This window comes from Phoca vitulina, unplaced genomic scaffold (genome assembly GCF_004348235.1).
Source record: "Phoca vitulina isolate PV1807 unplaced genomic scaffold, GSC_HSeal_1.0 scaffold120, whole genome shotgun sequence".
NCBI lineage: Eukaryota > Metazoa > Chordata > Mammalia > Carnivora > Phocidae > Phoca > Phoca vitulina.
The window spans coordinates 564439-589833 of NW_022589823.1; the positions used below are offsets into that span (position 1 = coordinate 564439).

The following is a 25395-nucleotide window of genomic DNA, read 5'->3' on the forward strand; positions in this document are numbered from 1 at the left end:
GAAAATTTAGTAACCCTCAAACACTGCTAACAGGAATGGAAAATGGTGCAGCCACTGTGGAAAACAGTTTGGGAATTCTTCAAAGACTTTCAAACATAAAGTTACCTCACAACCTAGCAATTCCACTCCCAGGTATATAACAAACAGAACTGCAAACACCTGTACACACAAACACGTATACATGAATGTTCACAGAATTATTCATAATAACCAGAGTGGAAACAACCCAAATGCCCATCAACTGATGAACAGATAAATAAAATGTGTTATATTCATACAGTGGAATATTATTCAGCCACAAAAAAAGAATGAAAGACTGATATCTGCTATAAGATAAAACCCAGAAAACATGACGGCTAAGTGAAAGGTGCCAGTCATAAGCCTACAGAGAGTAGGACTCCACTCATATAGGATGTCTAGAATAGGAGAACGCATAGAAGACAGGAAACATATTAGTGGTTTCCAGGAGCTAACAACTGCTAATGGATATGGGATTTCTTTGTAGGTAAAAAATGTTCTGGAATTAATGGTGATAGCTGTACCACTCTGTAAATATTAAAAACCAGTGAAACAGAAACTTTAAAGGGGTGAAATTTATAACATGTGAATTACATGTCAATAAAATTGTTAAAAAAGAAAAGTAATATGTTCTGCTTTAAAGTGACTTCTAGGGGCGCCTGGGTGGCTCAGTTGGTTAAGCGACTGCCTTCAGCTCAGGTCATGATCCTGGAGTCCCGGGATCGAGTCCCGCATCGGGCTCCCTGCTCGGCAGGGAGTCTGCTTCTCTCTCGGACCCTCCCCCATCTCATGTGCTCGCTCTCTCTCATTCTCTCTCTCTCAAATAAATAAATAAAATCTTTAAAAAAATAAAAAATAAAAAATAAAGTGACTTCTAGAAGCAGTTTGGTTACAGGAAATAATGCCATGTCAATTTCTTGGATTTTTTTTTTTTTTAAATGCCGGTTTTTTTTCTTAAAAAAAAAAAGGAACTATAGCAAACTATAGTCACCTGTCTTCCCCAAGAATCTACAATGAAGCAAGCTCTAATCAATATACCTCAGCATAGCTTTAAATGAGGATCAACTCTTAAAATGCTTTTGGGCCCAGTTTACAGAGTAAAAATTTAAATAATCTAAAGTGTCAACTTCAAATCACAAAATAGACTACAAGTCCCTCATGGCTGATGCTCTCGGAGAAGTCACTCCGCCTCCTGAAGTCACTTTCTCAACCTCAAAGCCCAGAGAGGGAAACCCTTCCTGACCTGCCAGGACTCCCTGGGGACTGCTCTTCTCCATCAGGCAACACCAGCACCAGTTTCCAAAACACACGCTCCCGCCTCCCAGGGAGGTGCTTGGCCACAAGGGACGGCAGGTCCAGGGGCACCCACGCCGCGTCACTGGAAGGGACAGAGCACAGAGGGTAAGCCAGATGCACAAGCCCAGGCAGGAGAAGCATGCACGCCGGGGGTATAACAGACCTCAGCAGTTGCTTGTAGAAGTGCTGAACCTTCATCTGGTGTGCCGTCTTATTTCTGAGCCACCTTAACCTACAAAGAAAGGAGAAGGACACTGCCTGCATGAGGCCAGCTCAGTGCCCATGCAAGGAGCTTGATAAATTACTTACTGATGTTCTGAGTGGGAAGTAACTGGTTAGTAGTGTCTCCTGATGGGAAATGCTTAGGAGACCAAGAAAACTTTTGCTGATAAAGAAATCAATTAGTCAAAGGACTTGTTCATTCCACAAATATCAAGCAATTATCTATTGTCCCTAGTGCCAGCCATGGGAGATGAACAGTATACAGATAAAAATTCTGCCCTCTAGAACACACTCATAGGGACAGAAGAACCTCCACCAACAAGAATGGACATGGTATATCCACAAGACCAGAAGAGAAACAGGTGATTCTTAGTAAGATTCAATTACCAGGCCCTGAGTGTTTGAAGTGGAAAAGGCACATGAAATCAAAGCATGTAGAATACGTCCTACGTCCAGAACTGGAGGGGAAGACAACCTTCAGGAACACAACCCTGCATCTATCTTCACTTTCTCTGATTCCACCATCTTCCCTCCAAGTGCACACATTAATCCACGCTCTCTATAAAGCCAGGTGGGGCGGGGGGCACTGGGCAGCCACGGCAGGCTGAGTGCTCACCTGGTGCAGGAGATGCCCACTTTTCCTGCATGGCCCAGGTCCAGAAGGCCCTTGGCCAAGTTCTCCTCAGCAATGGGGCACTCTGCACTGGGCACCAATGCCCTCAGCCGGTCGTTCATATCCACAGAGCAGGGTGCTGCAGGGAAGGCCCGCATCTGGCGCCTCAGTTTCTTCCGGGCTGCGACGGCTTCCCTCCACCTGGAAGATACACCACCATACCATCACTGGGTATTTTAAAGTTCACTACAGGGACAAAGGCAAAAACACAGTACAGGGCTACAACATACGGAAGCACATTTTCTGGCAACGTTTAGGTCTTTTTCAGCAACAGTCCTCAAACTAAGAAATGAATCAGAATTCAAATTAATACTCAGGCACAGGAAAGGCATGACAGCAGATGAGTGGTGGTGAACAACAAAACTAGTGAACTTAAATTAAGCACTAAAGCTGAACAATCTTTGGAAGCCAATTTGGCAATATGGATACAAATATAAGATACATACATACTTTGCCCCAGCAAATACCACTGATGGGAATTTATCTCCAGGTATGTGTACACCTCTGTGAAATGTTTGTACAAGGACAGTCACTGCAGTACTCTTTGTCATGGCTAAAAAGAAAAGCCACGTGAAAGTCCATCAACTGAGAACCAGGCAGGTCATTTACGGTGCCTCCGACACCTGGAAGAGTCCAATATGCTGTTGTGCTTAGGCCTCCACCTGACCTCAAATGGAGTAAAGAAAGGTTAGCACAGAGTAGAGAACATGCTGTCATCTGTCCTAACAACCACAAAAAAGGGCAGAAGGCTTCTGGATGGGTACTCAGCAGCTGCTTCTGAGGAGGAAAATGGGGGTCTCTTGTGAAATAGACACTCTTTCTCCCTCTATTCCCTCTTACATGGTTGAAACTTCAAGGTACACTGTTATTTATTTTAAATGAAACTATGAAATGAATCACCATACAACATGCATAGTACATGCCCAGTTTAAAGATTAATGATAAATTAAACAGCCACATACTTCCATCCAATTAAGAAGCAGTGGCCATGACCAGCACTGGGCCCTGCTCAATCACACACCCTCTCACTCCCAAAGGTAACCACTATGCAAAGTTTATGTTCACCATTTTCCTTTTCTTTAGAGTTATACTACCATGTATAAATCTAAAACAATCTAGTTTGAATATGCACTGTACGTTGTACACATTTCCCTAAGAATTGCTTTTTCAGTATAAATTGTTTTAGAAATTCATCCATGTGGGTGCATACAGCTAGAATTTGCTTGGCTTATTCATGGCCATCTCTCTGTGTTGAGAGCAGTGGGTAAATGAAAGAAAGCAACCTATAAATACTTGTCGAAATACAGAACAGCTCCCAGTCTAATTCCTTACTTATCCCCTTAGCATCTACCCTTTAGGAAGGAACATGTTTCACATGTGTATATAATTGACTATTTCTGAAAGTATAATCTTGTCAAAGGCTTTCCCCATGTGCATGCATTTCATGTGTAAGGACATAGGACTCACCGCTGGAGATACTTGCAGAAGCACTGAAGTTCCTGGAGGGTCTCCTTTGCAGTCTGGAAAATTTCTTCCCCGAGAAACAAGTCCACCAGGTGGGCACAGACATCCTCACAGCAACGGGCCATGCGGACCCTCTGGTCTGTCTCCACTGCACTCCTACAGAAGAGAGCAATCAGGATAGGGACACTGTACCCAGGGCCCACACACACTGAGGGCTTGCCCTATAAAATGGCAAGACCTACATCCTTACTGTTGAAATGTAATTATGTCTCTGCCACAAGAGAAACTCTCTCTGTCAAATAAATAAAATCTTTAAAAAAAAAAGAGAAGCTTTGAGATTTTCATTTTACTTAATGTACAGACACCTGAAAAGATAGAGAAAAAAAGAACAAAAGCAGTACAGGGTACTAGATCACAGGTCCAACAGAGCCCTTGCAAATAGTCAATAAGTAAACCTTTATCTTAATAAAATAGTTACAAAATTTAATTTTTAAGTGACCAGTAATACAACTACAACATCTTCTCATCAGCTATATCTGAGGTTTGCAATTAGAAGTGCCTCAAGTACATGACAGCCGGCAGCCAAGGCTGGCAGCCCACGTTTCACAGGGCAGTGGCCCTCAGATAAACCAATATCTAACAGAAGATTTTTATGACAAAATCCTGTCAACCAAGGGAACACAGAAAATGTTATCAAATACATTTAGTCACAAAATCAAAGTAGCTTAAACAAGCAAGACGTGTTTCCAGTAGCCATCCTCTGTGGCAGATGGAGACAGCCCTGGTGCTGAGCTGAAGCCCAGGTCTCCTGGGACTGTGGGAAAATGTATCAGCAAGTCCTAGCTCTTAACATATTTCCTAACACTCCTTCCTGGGATTAAGAATAGACATTGATCCATCACTTATGAGATCTCATGCTTATAGTAAACAGGGAAATAGACTCCCATTTATTAAAGATGGAAAGAAACATTATTTAAACAAAACACTTCAGAGGTGCGTGGGTGGCTCAGTCGTTAAGCGTCTGCCTTCAGCTCAGGTCATGATCTCAGGGTCCTGGGATCAAGCCCCGCATCGGGCTCCCTGCTCCGCGGGAAGCCTGCTTCTCCCTCTCCCACTCCCCCTGCTTGTATTCCCTCTCTCGCTGTGTCTCTTTCTGTCAAATAAATAAATAAAAAACCTTTAAAAAAGGGGTGCCTGGGTGGCTCAGTTGGTTAAGCGACTGCCTTCGGCTCGGGTCATGATCCTGGAGTCCCGGGATCGAGTCCCGCATCGGGCTCCCTGCTCAGCAGGGAGTCTGCCTCTCCCTCTGACCCTCCCCCTCTCATGCTCTCTCTCTATCTCATTCTCTCTCTCAAATAAATAAAATCTTTAAAAAAAAAAAAAACCTTTAAAAAAAATAATAATAATAAAAATTAAAAAAATACTTCAGCCTCCTGGCTATGTCCTCCATCTGCACTGGAATCTGTGCTCTATACTAATATAGCTCATCACTTTCAAGCCTACCTCAGGGGAGCTTAAGCACAAAGACAGATTTCCCTGCACACTGAACTTCTTTCTACCCTGAAGCTTGGAGGTAAAATCAATAAAGTTCTTAAGCGACCATCAACTTAATACAGACTACTGTACACATAAGATGTTGTATATGAGCCTCGTGGTAACCACAAATCAAAAACCTATAATAGAGGGGTGCCTGGGTGGCTCAGTCAGTTAAGCATCTGCCTTCGGCTCAGGTCATGATCCCAGGGTCCTGGGATCGAGCCCCACGTCAGGCTCCTTGCTCAGCGGGGAGCCTGCTTCTCCCTCTCCCTCCACCTGCCATTCCCCCTGCATGTGTTCACTGGCTCTCTCTGTCAGATAAATAATAAATAAAATCTTTAAAAAATAAAACCTATAATAGATACACAAAAAATAAAGAGAAAGGAATCCAAGCATATTATTAATGAAAGCCATCAAACCACAAGTGAAGAGAGAAGGAACAGAGAACTATAAAAAAAAAAAATAAACACAACAGAATGCAATTAACAAAATGGCAATAAGTACATACCTACCTATCAGTAATTACTTTAAATGTAAATGCTTTAATCAAAAGACATAGGGTGACTGAATGGATTTAAAAAACAAGATCCATCTAACATGCTGCCTACAAGAGACTCACTTCAGACCTAAAGACATATAGACTGAAAGTGAAGGGGTGGAAAACATACACTACGCAAATGGAAGTGGAAAAAAAAGCCTAGGTAGCAATACTTATATCAAACAAAGCAACTTTAAAACAAAGACCATAGTAAGAGACAAAAAAGTACAGTACATAATGATAAAGGGAACAATCCAAGAAGAGGACATAACAATTGTAAATATCTATATACCCAACATGGGAGCACCTAAATACATAAAGCAAATATTAACAGACATAAAAGGAGAAATTCACAGTAATACAATAATGATAGAGGACTTTAAAATCACATTTACATCAATGGATAGATCAGACAGAAAATCAACAAGGAATCAGTGACTTTGAACAACACATGAGACCAGTTAGACCTAACAGATATATATGGAACATGCAGAATACACATTCTTTAAGTGCACATAGAACATTCTCCAGGATAGATCACTTGTTAGGCCACAGAACAAGTCTCAATAAATTTAAGAAGACTGAAATCATATCAAGCATCTCTTCTAAACACAACAGTATGAAACTAAAAATCAGAAACAAGAAAAAAATCTGGAAAGAACATAAACAAATGGGGGCTAAACAATAGGCTACTAAACACTAAATGGGTCAACCAAGAAATCAAAGAAGTTAAAAAAGTACATGGAGACAAATGAAAATGAAAACACAATAGTCCAAAATCTTTGGGATACAGCTGTTCCAAGAGGGAAGTTTATAGTGATACAGGCCTACCTCAAGAAATAAGAAAAATCTCATATAAACAACCTAACCTAAAGGAGCTAGGGGGAAAAAAGAACAAACAAAACCCAAAGCTTGTAGAAGGAAAGAAGTAATAAAGATTAGAGCAGAAATAAATGAAACTGAGAGTAAACACAAAATAGAAAAGATCAATAAAACCAAGAGCTGGTTCTTTAAAAAGATAAACAAAATTGATAACCCTTTAGGCCAGACTCATCAAGAAAAAGAGAGGACTCAAAATCAGAAACGAAAGAAGAGACATAACAACTCACACCACAGAAATACAAAGGTTATAAGAAAATACTATGATAAATGATATGCCAACAAACTGGACAACCTAGAAGAAGTAGATAAATTCCTAGAAACATACAATCTTCTAAAACTCAATCAGGATGAAATAGAAAATTTGAACAGATTACTAGTAATGAAATGGAATCAGTAATCAAAAAACTCCCAACAAACAAAAGTCCAAGACTAGATGGCTTCACAGGTAAATTCTATCAAAAATGTCAATAAGGGTTAATACCTATTATTCTCAAACTATTCCAAAAATAGAAGAGAAAGTAAAACAGTCTATAAATGTAGAAACGTTCATTCTACAAAGCCAGCATTATCCTGATACAAAAACAATGACACTACAAAAAAAGAAAACTACAGGCCAATATCCCTGATGAACACAGATGCAAAAACCCTCAACAAAATATTAGCAGACTGAATTCAACAATACATTAAAAAAATAATTCACCACAATCAAGTGGAATTTATTCCAGGGATGCAAAGGTGGTTCAATATTTGCAAATCAATATGACACACCACTTTAACAAAAGAAAGGATAAAAACCATATGATCATCTCAATAGATGCAGAAAAAGCATTTGACAAAATACAACACCCATTCATGATAAAAACCCTCAACAAAGTATGTTTAAAGGGAACACATTTCAACATAATAAAGGCCATATATGAAAAACCCACAGAAACATCATATTCAATGGTGAAAAAGGAGAGCTTTTCCTCTAAGATCAATAACAAGTCAAGGATGCCACTCTCACCACTTTTTTCCAACACAGTCCTGGAAGTCCCAGCCACAGCAATGAGACAAGAAAAAGAAAGACATCCAAATTGGTAAAAAAGAAGTAAAACTGTCACTATTTGCAGATGATGTGATACTACATATAGAAAATCCTACAGACTCCACCAAAAAACCATCAGAACTGATAAATGAATTCAATAAAGTTTCAGGATATAAAATTAATACACAGAAATTTGCTGCATTTCTATACACTAATAACGAAGTAGCAGAAGGAGAAATTAAGAAAACAATCCCATTTACAGTTGCACCAAAAAAAATAAAATACCTAGGAATAAATTTAATCAAGGAAGTAAAAGACCTTATACTCTGAAAACTTTAAAACACTGATTAAAGAAACTGAAGATGACACAAACAGAAAGGTATTTCTTGCTCATGGGTTGAAAGAATTAATACTGTTAAAATGTCCATACTACCCAAAGCAATCTACAGATTCAATACACTCCCTATCAAAATACCAATAGCATTTTTCACAAAACAAAAACAAATAATCCTAAAATTTGTATGGAACCACAAAGACCTTGAATAGTCAAAACAATCTTAAGAATAACGAAGTTGTAAGTATCACAATCCCAAATTTCATAATATGCTACAAAACTATTGTAATCCAAAATAGTATGGTACTGGCACAAAAAGAGACACAGAGATTAATGGAATAGGATAGAGGGCCCATACCTATATAGTCGATTGTCTTTAAACAAAGGAGGAAGGAATATACAGTGGAGAAAAGACAGTTTTCAACAAATGGTGTAGGGAAAACTGGATAACTACATGTATGGGAATGAAACTATACCACTTTCTCACACCACACGCTAAAAGAAACAAAATGGATTAAAGACGCAAGTGTGAGACCTGAAACCTTAACACTCCTGAAAGAAAACACAGGCAGTATCTCTTGGACATCAGCCTTAGCAACATATTTATGGATATGTCTCCTCAGGCAAAGGAAACAAAAGCAAAAATAAACTACTAAGATTATACCAAAATAAAAAGCTTTTGCACAGTGAAGGAAACCATCAGCAAAACAAAAAGGCGACCCAGTGAATGGGAGAAGATATCTGTAAATTACATATCCAATATGGATGGGGTTAATATCCAAAATACATAAAGAACTTACATAACTCACCACCCAAAAAAAAAAAAAATGTTTAAAAACAGGCAGAGGACCTGAATATATATTTTTCCAAAGACATATATATGGCCAACAGACATATGAAAAGAAGCTCAACATCACTAATCATCAAGGAAATGTGAATCAAAACTATAATGAGATAAGATATCACCTCAGTCAGAATGACTAGAATCAAAAAGACAAATAATAATGTTGGCCAGGATGTAGAGAAAAGGGAACCCTTGTCTACTATTGGTGGGAATGTAAATTAGTACAACCATTGTGGAAAACAGTATGGAGGCTCCTCAAAAAATTAAAACTTAAAATACCATATGATCCAGTATTCTACTACTGGGTAGTAGAATATCTTACCCGATATCAATATCTTACCCAAAGATATTGAAAACTAATTTGAAAAGATACATGCACCCCTATGTTTATAACAGCATTATTTACAATAGCCAAGATATAGAAGCAACTTAAGTATCTATAGATACATAAATAAAGATATGGTGTGTGTGTGGGTGTGTGTGTGTGTAATGGAATACTACTCAGCCATCAAACAAGAATTAGATCTTGCCATTTGCAACAACATGGATGGACATAGAGAATAATGTACTAAGTGAAATAAGACAGAAAAAGACAAACACCATATGATTTCACTTATATGTGGAATCTAAAAAACAGAACAAAGGAATAAACAAAAACAGACTCTTAAATACGGAGAGCTGGTGGTTGCCAGAGGAGAGGTGGGGGGGGGGAATGAGTGAAAGAGTGAAATAAAGAGGATTAAGACATATAAACTTCTAGTCAAAACATAAATAAGTCACAGAGATGAAAAGTACAGCATAGGGAATAGAGTGAATAATAAATACTGTAATAATGTTGCATAGTAACAGGTGGTGACTACACTTATCATGGTAAGCGCTGAATAATTTATAGAACTTTCGAATCAATATGTTGTACATCTGAAGCTAATGTAACATTGCATGTTAATTATACTTTAAAAAAAAGAAGTTAATAAAATTCTTAAATGAGATACCTCAAAAAAATCTTTTAACACAGGAAGCAAGAGAAAGGATCTTCTACTTGAGAAAAACTAACAGTAAATACCTCGGTGTGCAGAAGACTACCAACGAATTATTTTGCTAACGGACACTTCCCTACCACCAGTGCAGGACCCACAATGAGGTCAAGAGTGTAAGTGAGGCCCTCTCTGGAGGCAACACACACTCAAGAACAAGAATGGCATTTCACTGTTTGGCTATCCAAAAGATATGTTCCTTGTCAAAGTGAAACACAGCTACCTGAACGGCAGCAGCCTGGCCACAGTGCCTCCATAAACCCCTTCTTTCCCACCACCCTACACCCTTGAACTACAAGATAGCAGCACTTCATTTACTTCAACTCTTGGGAGCAGGTTTCCCTCACGCATTCTGTCACAACAAGTTCTGTCAGCTCTGTAGCCAGGCCCTGGCTCAGCTGAGTTAACACCAGTTCTCTCTCTTGTTTCAACCTAAGGGTAAAAGGAAAAAAAAGCACAAGAGTAATGTTTAAGAATAAAAATAAGCGTCAGCACCCTCCCTGACCTTGAAAGTTGGGATTTGAGTTGTGCCACCTAAGCCGGCAAGCCCACAACTCTGATCCCACCAGACAAGCCACACAGCCACACACACTCCAGCTCCCCTGACCACCACCCTTCCCCCCTCCAGCTGTGGGGGAAGGCAGCTGCTCACAAGGTGGGTGTGGCCTCGGACCCCCGCCCATCACCTGGACTGCAGTGTATGAGGGCGCTGGGTGAACCATGGGTCTGATGCCAGTGCAGTGGACAACAGTAAGAGCGTCCCAGGCCAGGGTCGGTTCTGTCCCGTGTCCACACACTCTGACCTCATGTGCACTGCAAGAACAAGACACACTCACCTCTCCTCTTCAGCCTGCCGCCTCTCCTCCTCCTTTCGCTCCCTTTCCTTAGACACTTCTTCAGCTGCAATGTGCCTCAAAATGCCTGTGGTTGCAGCTGTTAATAGCTCCTCCATAGCAGCATTGGAAACACTAGGCAGAGAAAAGTGAGTATCATTCTAAATAAATAAATAAAAGCCAAGCAAGCCGCATAACTAAACTTCTAATATTGACTAGGAAAAATATATATTTGGCTTTTAGCATAAAAATTAAGCTCATGTCTAAAACACACAATCTATCAAAACTGACTCATGTAGAAATAGAAAATCTGAATAGACCTATAACTTATGAGATTGACTCCGTATTCATAAACCCCTCCCAACAAAGAAAAGTCCAGAAACACGTGGCTTCACCGACAAATTATATTAAACACTTAAGGAAGAACTAACACCAATCCTTCTCAAACTCTTCTAAAAACGTGAAGAGGAAGAAACACTTTTTAACACTTCTGTGAAGCCAGCATTGCCCTGAACTGATACACTGATAACAAAACCAGACAAAGACACTGTAAGAAAACCACAGACCAATATCCCTTAAGGATAATGATACCAAAACCCTCAACAAGATACCAACAAAACAAGATTCAGCAATATATTTAAAGGATTATATAAAATGACCAAATGGGATTTACTACTAGAATGCAAGGATAGTTCAACAAATGAAAAACAATGTAATACAAACATATTAATAAACTGAATGGAAAAAACTCACATGATCATCCTAATTGATGCAGAAAGAGCATCTGACAAAATTCAACCCCATTTCACAATAAAAAGCACTCAAAAAACTACAAAAAGAAAGGAATTTCCTCAGCATGATACAGCCTATATATGAAACAACCACAGCTAACATCATATTCAGATGTGAAACACTGAAAGCTTTTCCTCTAAGACCAGGAACAAGACAAGGATGCCCTATTTGCTGCTTCTATTCAATATTATATTGGAAGTTATAGAAAAATAAAAAACATCCATAACTACAAAGGAAGAAAAAAACTATTTTCTATTCACTGAGGACATGATCTTGTATATAGAAAAACCTAAGAAATCCATTCAAAACCTATTAGAACTAATAAACAAGTTTAGCAAGATTGGAATGTAAGGATCAAAAATATCGGGGGTTCCTGGGTGGCTCAGTTGGTTGGGCATCTGCCTTCGGCTCAGGTCGTGATCTCGGGGTCCTGGGATGGAGCCCCGTGCCAGGCTATCTGCTCAGTGGGGACTCTGTTTGTCCCTCTGCCTCTCCCCCCCATGCTCTCTCTCTCAAATGAATAAAAATCTTTAAAAAAAAATCAATCGTATTTCTATATGCTAGCAATGAACATTCTAAGAGTGAAATTAAGTAAACAATTTGATTTAAAATAGCACTGAAAAGAATAAAGCAATTAGTAATAAATTTAACCAAGGAGATGAAAGACCTATACGATGAAAAGCAGAAAACATTGCTGAAAGAAATAAAGGATGACCTAAACAAATGGAAAGAGAGCCCATGTAGATAGACGAGAAGACTTTTTTTTTTTTAAGTAATCTAAGCCCAACATGGGGCTCAAATTCACAACCCCAAGATCAAGAGAGTCACATGCTCTATCGACTGAGCCAGCCAGGCGCCCCTAGACTGGAAGACTTAACGTTAAGATGTCAAAACTACCCAAAGCAATCTACAGATTCAATGCAATCACTATCAAAATCCCAGAAGCATTTTTGTAGAAATAGAAAAACTCATCCCAGGGGCGCCTGGCTGGCTCAGTCGGTTAAGCATCCGACTCTTGAATTCAGCTCAGGTCATGATCTCAGAGTCGTGAGATCCAGCCCCAGGTCAGTCTCTGCACTGGGCATGGAGCCCGCTTAAGATTCTCTCTCTGCCCCCCACCCCCGCTCGCTCGCTCTCTCTCAAAAAAAAAAAAAAAAAAAAAACTCATCCTAAAATTTCATATGGAATTTCAAGGGACACCAAATAGTGGAACGGTCTCGAAAAAGAGAAACAAAGTTGAAGGACTCATGCCTTGTGATTTCAAAACTTACTACAACTTACTACAAAGCTATGCAATCAAAACAATGTGGTACTGGTGTAAAAACAGACATATGGACCGACAGAGCAGAATAGAGAATCCAGAAAGAAACCCTCACATATATGACCAGTTGATTTCCAACAAGGGTGCCAAGACCATTCAAAGAGGAAAAGATAGTCATTTCAAAATACAAAGAATATATACAAAAGAATGGTGTTGGACCATATATGAAAATGAAACCAACATGGAACAAAAATCTAAACTTAAGAGTTAAAACTATAATTTTCTCAGAAGAAAACACAGGAAAATATTCATAACATTGGATTTGGCAATTTCTTGAATATGAAACCAAAAGTACAGGCAACAAAAGAACAATTAGATAAAATGGACTACATAAAATTTAAGACTTCTGTGCACCTAAGGACACTATCAAGAAAGTAAAAAGACAATCCAAACAGAAAAGACATTCCCAAACAGAATAGGAAAAAATGTTTGAAATCATGTATCTGAAAAGGGATTAATATCCAGAAAATAAATGAACTCCTACAAACTCAACAACAAAAAACAATTAAAAATGGGCAAAGGACATACACAAAGGCAAATAAGCACATGAAAACAGGCTTAACATCATTACTCATTAGGGAAATGCACACCAAAACTACAACAAGATACTACTCTGCACCCTTTATGATGACTACAATAAAAAAAATTTTAGGGTGCCTGGGTGGCTCAGTCGTTGAAGCATCTGCCTTCAGCTCAGGTCATGATCCCAGGGTCCTGGGATCGAGCCCCACATTGAGTTTCCTGCTCAGCGGGCAGCCTGCTTCTCCCTCTCCCTCTGCCTGCTGCTCCCCCAACCTGTGCACTCGCTCTCTGTCAAATAAAACCTTTAAAAAAAAAATTATTTTTTTAACGATGATACTGTATATTGGCAAGAATGTAGAGAAAATGGAACCCTTGTGCACTGCTGGTGGGAATATAAAATGGTGCAGCCACTGTGGAAAACAGTTTGGCAGTTTTTCAAAAATTAAAAAAAGATCATATGATCTAGTAAGTCCACTCCTAGGCATATGCCCATAAGAACTGAAAGCAGAGACTCAAATAGTTATTTGTACAGCAATGTTCACAACAGCATTATTCACAATAGTCAAAAGGTGGAACTAACCCCAAGTGTCCATCAACAGATGAATAAACAAAATGTGTATATACATGTGTCTATGTGTTTATACAGTTTACCCCTGAAAAACACGGGTTTGAACTGCACAGGTCCACTCACACATACGATACTCTAAGTGTATTTTCTCTTCCTTACGATTTTCGTAATAACGTCTCCTTCCCTCTAACTTACTTTACTGTAAGAATGCAGTATATGATACATATAACATACACAATATGTGTTAATCAACTATTAATTGCTATCAGTAAGGCTTCCAGTCAACAGTAGGTTATAATTACTTAAGATTTTGGGTAGTCAAAAGTTATACTTGGATTTTCGACTGCACAGGGGGTCAGCACCCCTAAGCCCCCCACGTTGGTCAAAGTCAACTGTATACTTTAATGGAGTATTATTCAGCCATAAAAAAGGAATGAAATGCTAGTATAGGCTATAACCAAGAGATGAACTTTAAGACATTTTTGTGTCTAAAAAAATCCAGGCAAAAAAGGACAAATACTGTTATGATATCACTCATGTGAGGTACCTAAAAGAGGCAAACTCATAAAGACAGAAAGTAGGATAGACGTTACCAGGAGCTAGGGAAAGAGGAGAATGGGATATTATTATTTAACAGGTATAGTTTGTTTGGGATGATGAAAAAGTTCCGGAAACAATGGTGATGGATACACAACACTGTTAATGTACTTAATGCCCTGAGTCGTATGCTTAAAAATGGTTAAGGTGGTTAATTTTGTTATGCACATTTTATCACAATAAAATAAAGCCAATGGAAATCGTATTTATTTTTAATTCAACCAGAAAGTATCTGACTCCAGTAAAAGAAAATAAATCAAACCTATTGAAAAGATTAACTTTTTAATAAAAAGATGACTTTAGAGTCATCTACATTTATACTAGGTGAAATTATACTTTTTAATCATTGTGTGATTTCATGTGTAATAGGATTTTTAAAACATGTTTGAAATCCTTAAAATAATCTGATTTACTAAATCGATTAGCTTTAATTAACTTTAAGTTGTTTAAGTCTTAGAAAAATTTTGATTATTAAATTTATTAAGACTAAAATATTAGAATTAGATATATGAAATTTATAACTGTAGTTTGAAATCTCTAAAGAAATTTCATCATGGTATAAAATGCAAATCATGTAAAATGTTTAAGGGATTTAACCTGTTAAATTTATAAAGTAAAATTTAGGGCGCCTGGGTGGCTCAGTTGGTTAAGCGACTGCCTTCGGCTCAGGTCATGATCCTGGAGTCCCGGGATCGAGTCCCGCATCGGGCTCCCTGCTCAGCAGGGAGTCTGCTTCTCCCTCTCCCGCTCCCCCCTCTTGTGCTCTCTCTCTCTCTCACTCTCTCTCTCAAATAAAAAAATAAATAAAATCTTAAAAAAAAAAAAAAAAAATTTATAAAGTAAAATTTAATCCAAGATCACATAAAGTGTTTCTAATTTTTAATAGAGAATAAACAAATTTTTATACTTTACTGTATTTTAAAGGCATGTTCAAAGTTCAAGGAAAAACATGTTTTTAATTTACAACTTTAATAAACCTAACATTGCTCAAAAAGCACACACAAACAGAAACTTCATGCCAATGACAAAGAGAAGGTCAGGAACATGACACAATCATACCCACCTAGAGGACAGGACCAACAGTTAAGCCTGTACAAATGGGCAGCTGCAACCTCCTGTCCAAGACTGAGAGCAGCTCTATAAGAAGAAACACGGAGGGATGGGGAACGGCCCCAGGGAGCAAACAGCTTCAGAGCAGGGGGGGCACTGCACTTACCCCAGAGCTGTGTTTGCGAAGGCCGCCCCAGCGGCACCAACCTCCTCACAGTCCCTCTGAAGAACCTCCTGGATGAGCTCATCCACTACTTGAGCCAGGTCCTAAGGAGAGGACAGGTCGGGGTCAGAGTGCCGGCAGTGAGAAACACTGCCTCGATCCAGACTGAGCTTAAAACCAAACAATCTAGCCCTACAGCCTAAGGGTACTGAAAACCTTCACAGAGGGTTAGAACTTTGGAGATGGTCTCACGGAGCATCCCCCCGCCCCAGGGCAAAAACATCCCTTCACAACCTCATCAGTGGACACTTGTCTGAGGCAATCTGGGAATCAGCTATGCTGCTTCTGGAAAGGTTTCCTGCTAATGAACGGAGACAAGCCTTCATCAAAGGACAGGGCAAGCCTGCTGCCTGCTCAACACCCTCCCACGCCGCCCCCCCCACCACATCCAACACGGTCAGCTTCTCTAACCATTCTCACGATCCTCTCAGGCCTCCTTAACACCCCAGCACCGGCCCAAGCAACAGGGTTGGAGAGCCCGATCCCACAACCTATATGGTAGACAGGCCTTGTTCAACCCCATCGGCAGGCACACAGAGCTGCCTGGCGCCCCACAGGTCCCTAGTCAACACGTCCACTGGCTCTCTCAAGTGAGCAGTGTTGAACATCCCTCAGAGCAGACACGTCAGGGGTGCTGCTGACGGCACTGGGACAGGAAGCAATGAAGCGCTGTCCTGACGACCGTGACAAAGATGGGGGCTCTGCACCGAGCCTGCGGGGTCAGCCCCAGCTCTGCCACCCACAGCTGAGGGGCTGCAGGCAGGGCCTCTCCCTGGACCCCTCGTGGGAGACCAGGCAACACAGCCCACTCCACAGGGCAGAGGGTGGTCCACAGAGACCCACGTGTCTGCAGAGCCCTCAGTGCAAGACAGGACTTCCTTCAGCCCTCACGTTATGGCCACAAAAACCCTGCTACGCCTTCTCCAATATCTGACCTGTGGCCCCTCCAAGCAGACACAGGCAACAAGCTAGGCGGCCTGGTGCAGCCCTAAGCTCGGAGCCCCAGGCACCTTGTCAGAAAGACAAAGGCTTAAGCCTCCACGGCCAGGGTCCTGAGACCCGCCCCAGCTGGCACTCAGAATATTTTAGAGCCACAGGCAGCCACCTCTGTGGGCTCGATCCACAGACCACGGTCAGACTGGGTATCAGACACCATGGTGACACTTGTACCACGGGCTCCCCAGCGCCCTAACCCAGAACACTCCTTACCGCATCCGAGTACGAAGGTACAGGCCTTGGAGGAAGCAACTCGGGCTGCACCGGGGGCTGGAGGGGGGGCTGCACAGGGGGCTGGAAGAGGCCAGGCGCTGTGCTCGGGGTCGGTGCTGGGAGGTGAGGCAGAGAAGCTGGTGTGGGCGCAGGGGTGGGAAGAGGCTGCTGGAGGAGAGCGGGCGGCAGTACATCTGCCTCTGCCCCACACGCCTCTCCTTTCCCCCCACCTGGAAGGGAACAGGCAAGTGCAGGCACTTAAGACAACCCCTGGGCACCCACAGTGACCCTAAGGGCTGGCTACCCTCCCGAGGAAGGTCACAGGGGACAGTGTGAGCTTCACCAGTGGGAACCAAGCACCGTGACATCAAAGAGCCATTCAGGCCATTCTTGAGAGGGGAGAAGTATCTGAGCACTGAGCCAATACCCCCCCGCCCCACCCCCACCCACAAAATAAAACAGATGCTCCTACCTCCAGAGAGGCTTCCTGGAGGGGCAATGCTACTTCCCTCATGCAACTGCAGCTTCTCACCTACTGCATCCGAGCTGGGTCTCTGGGTGCCCACAGGCAGCTCTGCAGCCAGGCTCTCCCCAATGTACTTGTTCTGGGAGTTGAAGCTGCACACGGGAGTATGACGAGGGATGGGGGGCAATGGCCCTCCACTCACAATCTCCCCAACCGACACGGTCATCTTCCTGGTAATAAACACCGACTTCCTGGCCTTGGATAAGCCCTCTGGTTCCAGGAACGAAGACCGGTTCAGCTCGACACAGCTACCCAGACCACAGAGAACCCAGAGAAGCGTTACATCGGTGAGAAGCCAACCGTCACCTCTCGGCGCCCAGCAGCAATGCTGGAAGCCCTGTCCCCATCACTGGGTCACCCCACAACCACGTGTAAGTGAAGAGGGAGGCAGTAAAGGCTGATCTGGTGTCCCAGCCCACAGTACCCACAGCTGCCAGCCTGGACTTGCCCTGTGACATGGGAGCCTCCTGGCCTGCTTGCACGCAGCCCTACGTGGAACAGCACACACCTGCATGCTCCTGTCTTATTCCAAAGCCGCATGTTTCTGTGAGGACAGGCCTGCAGGAAGCAGACAGGAAGGGGCTGGCAATGAGGAGTGAAGAGGAGGGAAGGGCTAGAGAAACAGCAACTTGGAACAAGACATGGTGCACGTTATGCTGCCATTTACGAGGAGAGGGTCCACGAGTTTCATCAGGTTCTTAAAACACTGACTCCAAGCAGCACAGAAGCCCCTGGCCTGGCCCACCAGTGCCTGTCTGGGGCCACCACAGGTCGGCAGTGGTAGTCACTGGCCAGCAGAAGTCATCTTCGAGAGAAAGAATAAGGAAGACCCTAACCTTTACCTTTAATTTCTTCAGTATCTTATGAAAAGCACTGATTTTAAAATTGCAAAGAAATAGGTCTGAACGCCAATCCGCTAACGAGCAGTGTCTGATCTGGGGATGCTCCCCAGCCCATTCTGAGCCTCGCTGTGTTCACCTGCACCCCAGGGAGGTAGCATGCAGAATGGGCCCTCTCTGGGGCCTGGTACGTAGCTGCACTTCCCAGCCCTTTATCAGAACTAAAAGAGGAAAAAAAAAAGAGAGAGGTCCCGCAGCCACCCTCTGCTCTTACCCATCAGAGACAGTGAGACCATAGTAGTTCAGGAAGTCTGTGGCCTCGTCACAGTCTCTGAAGAGCAGCATGCGCACCACGCCATCCAGGGGAAAGACAGTGGAGCGTTGCGTGCTCACAGTGTACGCGATGTTGAGCGCTCGGAGAGCATCTTTGCGGATCTGAAGAGAGAAGCAAAATCACTGCAGTGTTAAGGAGCCAGTCATTCCATGACCACAAAATGCCTCCGTGGGGGACAGGGTCCTGCTACTGCTCAGTCCCTCTGGAAAGCAATCTGGTACTAAGAGGCCCAAGCTTAGCAATCACCAGGGGATTTGCTCAGCAGAAGATGCCCAGAAATGCATGTGAAACAGTCTCATACACAGGAACAGTTAGGGACGCCTGGGTGGCTCAGTCGGTTAAGCGTCTGCGTCCGGCTCAGGTCATGATCACGGGGTCCTGGGATCGAGCCCCACATCAGGCTCCTTGCTCAGCGGGGAGCCTGCTTCTCCCTCTGCCTGCCACTTCCCCAGCTTGTGTGTGCACACGCGCTCTCTCTGACAAATAAAATCTAAAACACACACACCCACACAAGAAACCCTAGAAGACAAGTCATCCATCAGCAGAGCATGTGGAAGGTCAACTGTGCACTATCCACTTGACAAAAAGCTCTGTGGCACTAAAAATTATCACAGAGATGATAGAGTGCCATGGAAAAATGCAGAAATGGCATGAAATTCGTAAGAAGTACTTTAAAAAAAGAAGACAGGAAAAACAGGAAAATGTTAACAAAACTTGTATGTGGGTCTAGGACTCTCGGTGACCCTTGCTTCCTCTTGCAGTGTTCTTCAATTCCAACAGTGTTTGTCAAGTATTTATTTCTTATCTGGCATTGTTAACGTGAGCACGCAACAATGAACAAAGCAAAATCCCTGCCCCCAGAACTGATGTGTTAGGGAGAGACCAACAACGAACAAACTGAACCCGTGAAATACACAGTACATTTAACGGTGACAGTGCACCAGAGGAAGGCAGAGGAGGAGGGCAGGCAGGCAGGGTGGGCTCTGCTGAGAAGGTGGCAGCCGAGCCAAGACCTGAAGAAGGTGAGCACCATATGGCTCTGTGAGGAGAAAGAACAGCAGTGAGAACAGCAGTGCAAAGGCCCTGAGGCAGTAGTGGGCTGGGGTTGGACGGACAGGAAGCATCACAGCAGGTGGAGCTGAGCAAGGAAGCCTATGGGACCAGGTCAAACACTGCGTTTCTCTAAAGTACTTAGATGTCTTTTTTGTTTCAAGTTATTAAAACGGGCACAAATGGCCAACATTCTAAGAACATTACATAATCATTCTGAAAATATTAGCTATCGGTTTTATTTATTGAATGTACAGAGTTCCCCAAATGGCATGTTGTTAAAAATCTTTTCATTTGTTCCAGAATTTCAGTGCTATTGGCAATTATAAGACAGGACAATGAACACACTTGAAGAAGACCCTCTGCCTGGGCTATGACCGTGGGCTTAGTCACCGTTTACCAAAGGACTTGATGTGTGACCAAAGAAGAAAAACAACCTGGAGTCATAGAACCAGCTGACCAGGTCCTAAGAGCACCCCCACACACACACCCCCGCCCCGGCAGCCTCCTCCCCACCCAGAGGACCCCTTGCAGCTGGGGGGCAGCACAGTGCATGCACTGTCAGGGGGCTAGGGCTGAAGACCTGACTTGGGGAATTTTGAGACCAGGCATTCATACCCTATGTAAAGCACCAGGTAAGACATGGGTCTTCCCCAGGTTTGCAACCCCAAGGCACAGCAAAGTACTCAACAAGGAGCAGGCCCTTAAGATATTTATTAAAATGGATTCAGCATCATCAGGTTCACTCCAAAAATTCAGATTAATAACACTTAAGAATTTTTAAGTCAGGGACTTTGCATGTGCAATTTTTGATTTTTGGTTTGTTTCCAAGGAAAATGATAGTGCTGAACTCAAGTCATATCATTCTAAAGAGATTTCTCTGATCTAAACTTAATAATAGTATTTTCTATCATACAGCTTTTTCCACCAGCGGTCCATGGCGCCAGCCCCTGTGACACAAGGTAATGCGGCAACATCCTCCGGGGGTGGCTGCAATGCTTACACGAGAGTTAGCCTGGACCCGCTAAAATGTTCTTGGAATAGAGAAGCACTTAAATGCCAAAAGTAACGATCTGGTTTCTTCCAATTCTTCAAGCATAGCTACATTACTCACCTGATTAAAGTAACAGTGTAAAAGACAAGCATTCAGATAAGAAGCCGACTGGACCAGTTTGAAAAATCTCACAAAATTATTACTGTTCAATGCAGCAAACGCCTGAACAGCAAATTTCACTTCAGAGGAATTTCTAACAGCAGGATGGAACTGTTGTACTTCTCTGTTAATTAAAGGAGACAAAGGGATTAGAATTTTATTTATTTTTTTCTTTTCCTTTTTTTTTTAAGTAGGCTGCAGGCCCAGCACAGAGCCCAACAGTGGGCTTGAACTCACAACCCTGAGATCAAGACCTAAGCTGAGATCAAGAGTTGGATGCTTAACCGACTGAGCCACCCAGGCACCCCCAATTTTATTTTTAATTAGACAAAATGTCCATGAAAATAGATGTAATTTAAAAAAAAAAAAAATCTAAATTTTAACCATACTGAGAAAGAGGGACTTAATGGTGACATCTGCCATTCTATTCAGTTTACTAACTTCAAAGCTGCCGCTCTTGAGCTGGATTGGGAACAATGGTGCTCTCTAAAAAGATGGTAAATAAACAAATTCAAGCAAAAATCAATTTAAGACTTGATTATCAAAGAATTATTTTAATGCCAAATGACTGCCAGCCATTTTTGATGATGATGACATCTAAAAAACAAAATTTAACTTTGTCTTCCTTTGTAAATAAACAGAGTTGACTGAATCACTCAAGAGAGATGCCTATCGGGGCTCCTGGGTAGCTCAGTCGGTTAAGCACCTGACTCTTGGTTTCAGCTCAGGTCGTCCGTGATCTCAGGGTCATGAGATCAAGCCCCATTTGGGCTCCCCACTCAGTGGGGAGTCTGCTGGAGATTCTCTCTCCCCCCTCTGCCCCTCCCCCCACTTGCATGCTTTCTCTAAATAAATAAATAAAATCTTAAAAAAAAAGGGGGGGGGGGCACCTGGGTGGCTCAGTAGGTTAAGCGGCTGCCTTTGGCTCAGGTTGTAATCTCAAGGTCCTAGAAGAGAGCCCCGCATCTGGCTCCCTGCTTCTCCCTCTCCCTCTGCCCCTCATGCATACACACTCTCTCTCTAATAAATAAATAAAATCTTAAAAAATATAAATAAAGTCTTTAAAAAAAAAAACAAAACCCTGCCTTTTTATATAGCTTAGGCTAGCTTCCAAATTTGAAAGTTTACCTTAGGATGTCCCCCTTGTTGAGATTGAGCAGAACGTTGTAGCCCTGGAACTCGGCTTCGCTGGCACAGGACACACCCTTGTTTCTCAGGTCCTGGTACATCTCCTTCAGACTTTGAAGGCACTTGGTCATGTTCTCATTATTGATCTTGGCATCAAAGGAGGACATGGGCTCCTCACACATGAAGTGGGCACAATGGATATGGAACCGGGTACACTTCTCAATCAGGGACACCGTCACAGGGTCACACAAGTGCTGCTGTGTGATGTCCTGGCCACAAGCAAGAGGGAGTATTACACACACACACACACACACCCTACATACATATGTGTCTTGTATACACACAGATTACACGCATGTATTTCCATGCATTGGGAACAAACGATTAGAAGAATCGTGATTACCTGAATTTCTCATATGTCAATTTCAAACAAAGCCCATGAAGCACATTTTAACAGGACTTTGTAATGATTTTAAATAACAGCATTTTTTTTTACGCAGATGAAATATAACTGAGTAAAATGAAAAGAAATCTTGCTTCAACTTTGGAATTCACATGCATTTTCTAATTTTCTGATTAGAAGCGGCTGATACCTTCCGTATGCCCCGTGTGCGGTTCCACACGAAGTCATACCAGTCCCGCAGGCTGCCCTCCTTCTGGTCCATGATCTGAGTCACCAAGTAGTCCATGGTCCTGCTGAGCACTGCTGAGGGCCGCAGCTCATGCGGGAGGGGCTCTTCCTGATCAGCGGAAGAGCGGCTGTACTCCTTCACAGCGGCCGCGTGGTCCACCTGGGGACACACAGTCGGGGCAAAGAGCTGGGTGTCAGGTGCTGGGCCAGCCTCCCCACAGCTGTGCCTTAAAATGAGGAGGAAAATCACCCACATACTCATACAAGATCAATACTACAGAATATAATTTTAAAATGTAAAATTTGTTTGAAGGTAATGATCAAAATTCAAAAACAAACAAGGAACTTGTTTTTGACAAATACAATGCGGAGCAAAGCAGCAGAAGTAATGTAAGTGGGGGCGCCTGGCTGGCTCAGTCAGTGGAGTGTGAAACTCTTGATCTCAGGGTTGTGAGTTCAAGCCCAACACTGGGTGCAGAGATTATTTAAAAATTAAAAAAAAGAAGAAGGAATGTAAGTAGAGATATACCTGCATGGTTCCAAGGGCAGAGGTGTGACAGGTAAAGGACTCTGAAGCATTGTAACAGACCTCAGCCACACTCAAACACCAAAGTTAAGTCCACACAGACTAGAAAGGAAACGGAGACAGCAGCAGGAGCCTTGCAGGGCATAGGCCTGGAGCTGTCCCACCTGCAAAAGGAGGCTGAAGACATGTGGCCAAGGGCAGAAGACCAGACGTCCCAGGAGTGAGCCCTGGGCATCCACGGTAAGCCAGCATGACCGTCTCCTAAGGCAGGAGCCTCTGCTGTGACACTCCTGCTCAGCTGAGGGCCCCACATGGGGCAAGGGCAACTTAAAACCACCAGCCAAGGGGCACTCAGCTGGCTCAGTCCGTGGAGCATGTGACTGTCGATCTAAGGGTTATAAGTTCAAGCCCCACCTTGGGTGTAGACATTAGTCAAAAATAAGATCTTTAAAAAAAAAAAAAACAACAAAAAACCCCACCAAACAAGAGAGAAGTCCACATGCAAAATTAACAAAGAGGAAAAAGGATCTAAAATGATGCAGATTTCCCAGGGAACAATTTGGGAATATGCGTTGGCACGCACATGGTCAGGGTCCTGAAGAAAGGTCACACCCTTTGATGCAGTAACTGAACTCTTAGGATCCATCAGAAGGAAATAACCCACATACCTTAGACTTGTTACACACAATATGCCCAATAGAATTATTAATGAAATTTAAGTATCTAGTGATTGCAAAATGGGAAGTTCTGACCGAGCTACCTAATCAAATAATAGGCTGTTGTTTAAAAAATGCTGATAGAGTTTATCAGAAAAGAAAATGTGATACTATTTTAAGTGAAAAGGATTCATTCAGAATTGCACCTAGAGCATAATCTCACTGTGCAAAACACAAACACAGAAAAGGATAGGAAGAAAATTGTGAAAAGAAACTTGTAATCTATGAACAAATCCGTATCTACAGCCGTACCTTAGAGTACCTTGGGGTCCAGCTATCCTACACAAGACTATTTAGTACACACCTCACAGGACAAATAATTCAATATGAATGTTAATAGTAGCCACCCTCTAAATCCCTGCCACCCTCTAAAAAGGTAAACGCCCAAATCAAGTATCAATATGTACCGAAATTATAAAAGAATAAGCCCCCCCCTCCTATACAGCCCACCTCCACCCTGAAGATTAATTACGGACAGCGGCCTAGAGAGGAACCCCACGAGGACACGGGGCTCCACCTGGTCAGTCCCTGGGACCACTTCAAACACGCTCAGCTGGCTCCGGGTCTCCCGCATATACCGCTCCTTTTCAGGACACATATCTGGGCACGTCCCAACAAAAGTCCTCGCTTTGTCCAGGTCGGTTCTTTTCACCCGAGCTAAATGACAAGTAAAAAGTAACGTATCACACAGTTACTATGATAGTAAAAGGAAAAATAAAACTAAAGGCAAATGCCACACACAAATGACCAAGTAAAGCGCTGAAAGGGAAGCATGGCCTATCACGTCAGGTACAGAGCACCCAGAGGCCCCGTCCCCCGCAGAAGCCACAGGCTGCACCGCATGATGCAGGAGGGGCCGCTGATCACCGTCCGTGTCTCCACAGCAGTCTGAACGACAGACATCACGCTGCAGTATGTTTGTTAAAAAGATCAACTTGCTAATTGTAAATATTCCAAACATACCAGCACTCTAAAACTCAGTACTTCATCGCTTCTATCTCATTCTGTTGTTGACAGAACAAGAATCACCTAAGAGAACACCTAAGAGAACCTGGGTCCTGAATAAACTACTCTTACTTCCCACAGAATTAAAGTTACAAAAATACCTTTTAAATGAGATGGATTACAACAACTTCAAGCTCAAAATACACACATCTTATTTTTATCTTGAAAAATTTCAATACCTACTAATTTTATTTGGAATATAAAAATCACCATGTCAATGACATAATGTATGACAGCAGCTTTTATTACGTTAAGGAAGCACTGTGATTATTCCACTTATTCACAGCTTAAAAAGAGTAAAATCCCACAGCTAAATTTAATTTAAAAAAACTTTGCAGGGGTGCCTGGATGGCTCAGTCAGTTAAGTGTCTGCCTTCAGCTCAGGTCATGATCCCAGAGTCCTGGGATCAAGCCCCATGTCAGGATCCCTGCTCAGTGCGGTGTCTGCTTCTCCCTCTGCCTCTGCTGTTCCCCCTTCTCCATTTCTCTCTCTCTCACTCTCTC

General features: G+C 42.5%; 1 protein-coding gene across 6 annotated transcripts in view; it reads right to left on the minus strand.

Moving 5' to 3' along the window:
- Nucleotides 1-25395, minus strand: part of MCM3AP (minichromosome maintenance complex component 3 associated protein) — a 51255-nt gene that overhangs the window by 17083 nt on the left and 8777 nt on the right. For 3 of the 6 annotated variants that reach the window (XM_032398769.1, XM_032398768.1, XM_032398770.1), the window contains exons 7-20: nucleotides 24404-24543; nucleotides 22607-22804; nucleotides 22014-22282; nucleotides 20847-21009; nucleotides 18623-18783; nucleotides 17456-17757; nucleotides 16984-17213; nucleotides 15718-15818; nucleotides 10705-10836; nucleotides 10187-10300; nucleotides 3677-3829; nucleotides 2153-2350; nucleotides 1478-1546; nucleotides 1262-1396 (exon numbers count right to left, since the gene is read on the minus strand). In XM_032398769.1, coding sequence (XP_032254660.1) covers nucleotides 1262-1396; nucleotides 1478-1546; nucleotides 2153-2350; nucleotides 3677-3829; nucleotides 10187-10300; nucleotides 10705-10836; nucleotides 15718-15818; nucleotides 16984-17213; nucleotides 17456-17757; nucleotides 18623-18783; nucleotides 20847-21009; nucleotides 22014-22282; nucleotides 22607-22804; nucleotides 24404-24543 — 2365 coding nt within the window. The remainder of the gene's footprint in view (nucleotides 1-1261; nucleotides 1397-1477; nucleotides 1547-2152; nucleotides 2351-3676; nucleotides 3830-10186; nucleotides 10301-10704; nucleotides 10837-15717; nucleotides 15819-16983; nucleotides 17214-17455; nucleotides 17758-18622; nucleotides 18784-20846; nucleotides 21010-22013; nucleotides 22283-22606; nucleotides 22805-24403; nucleotides 24544-25395) is intronic. The other 3 variants (XM_032398771.1, XM_032398772.1, XM_032398773.1) reach the window with 2 other exon arrangements.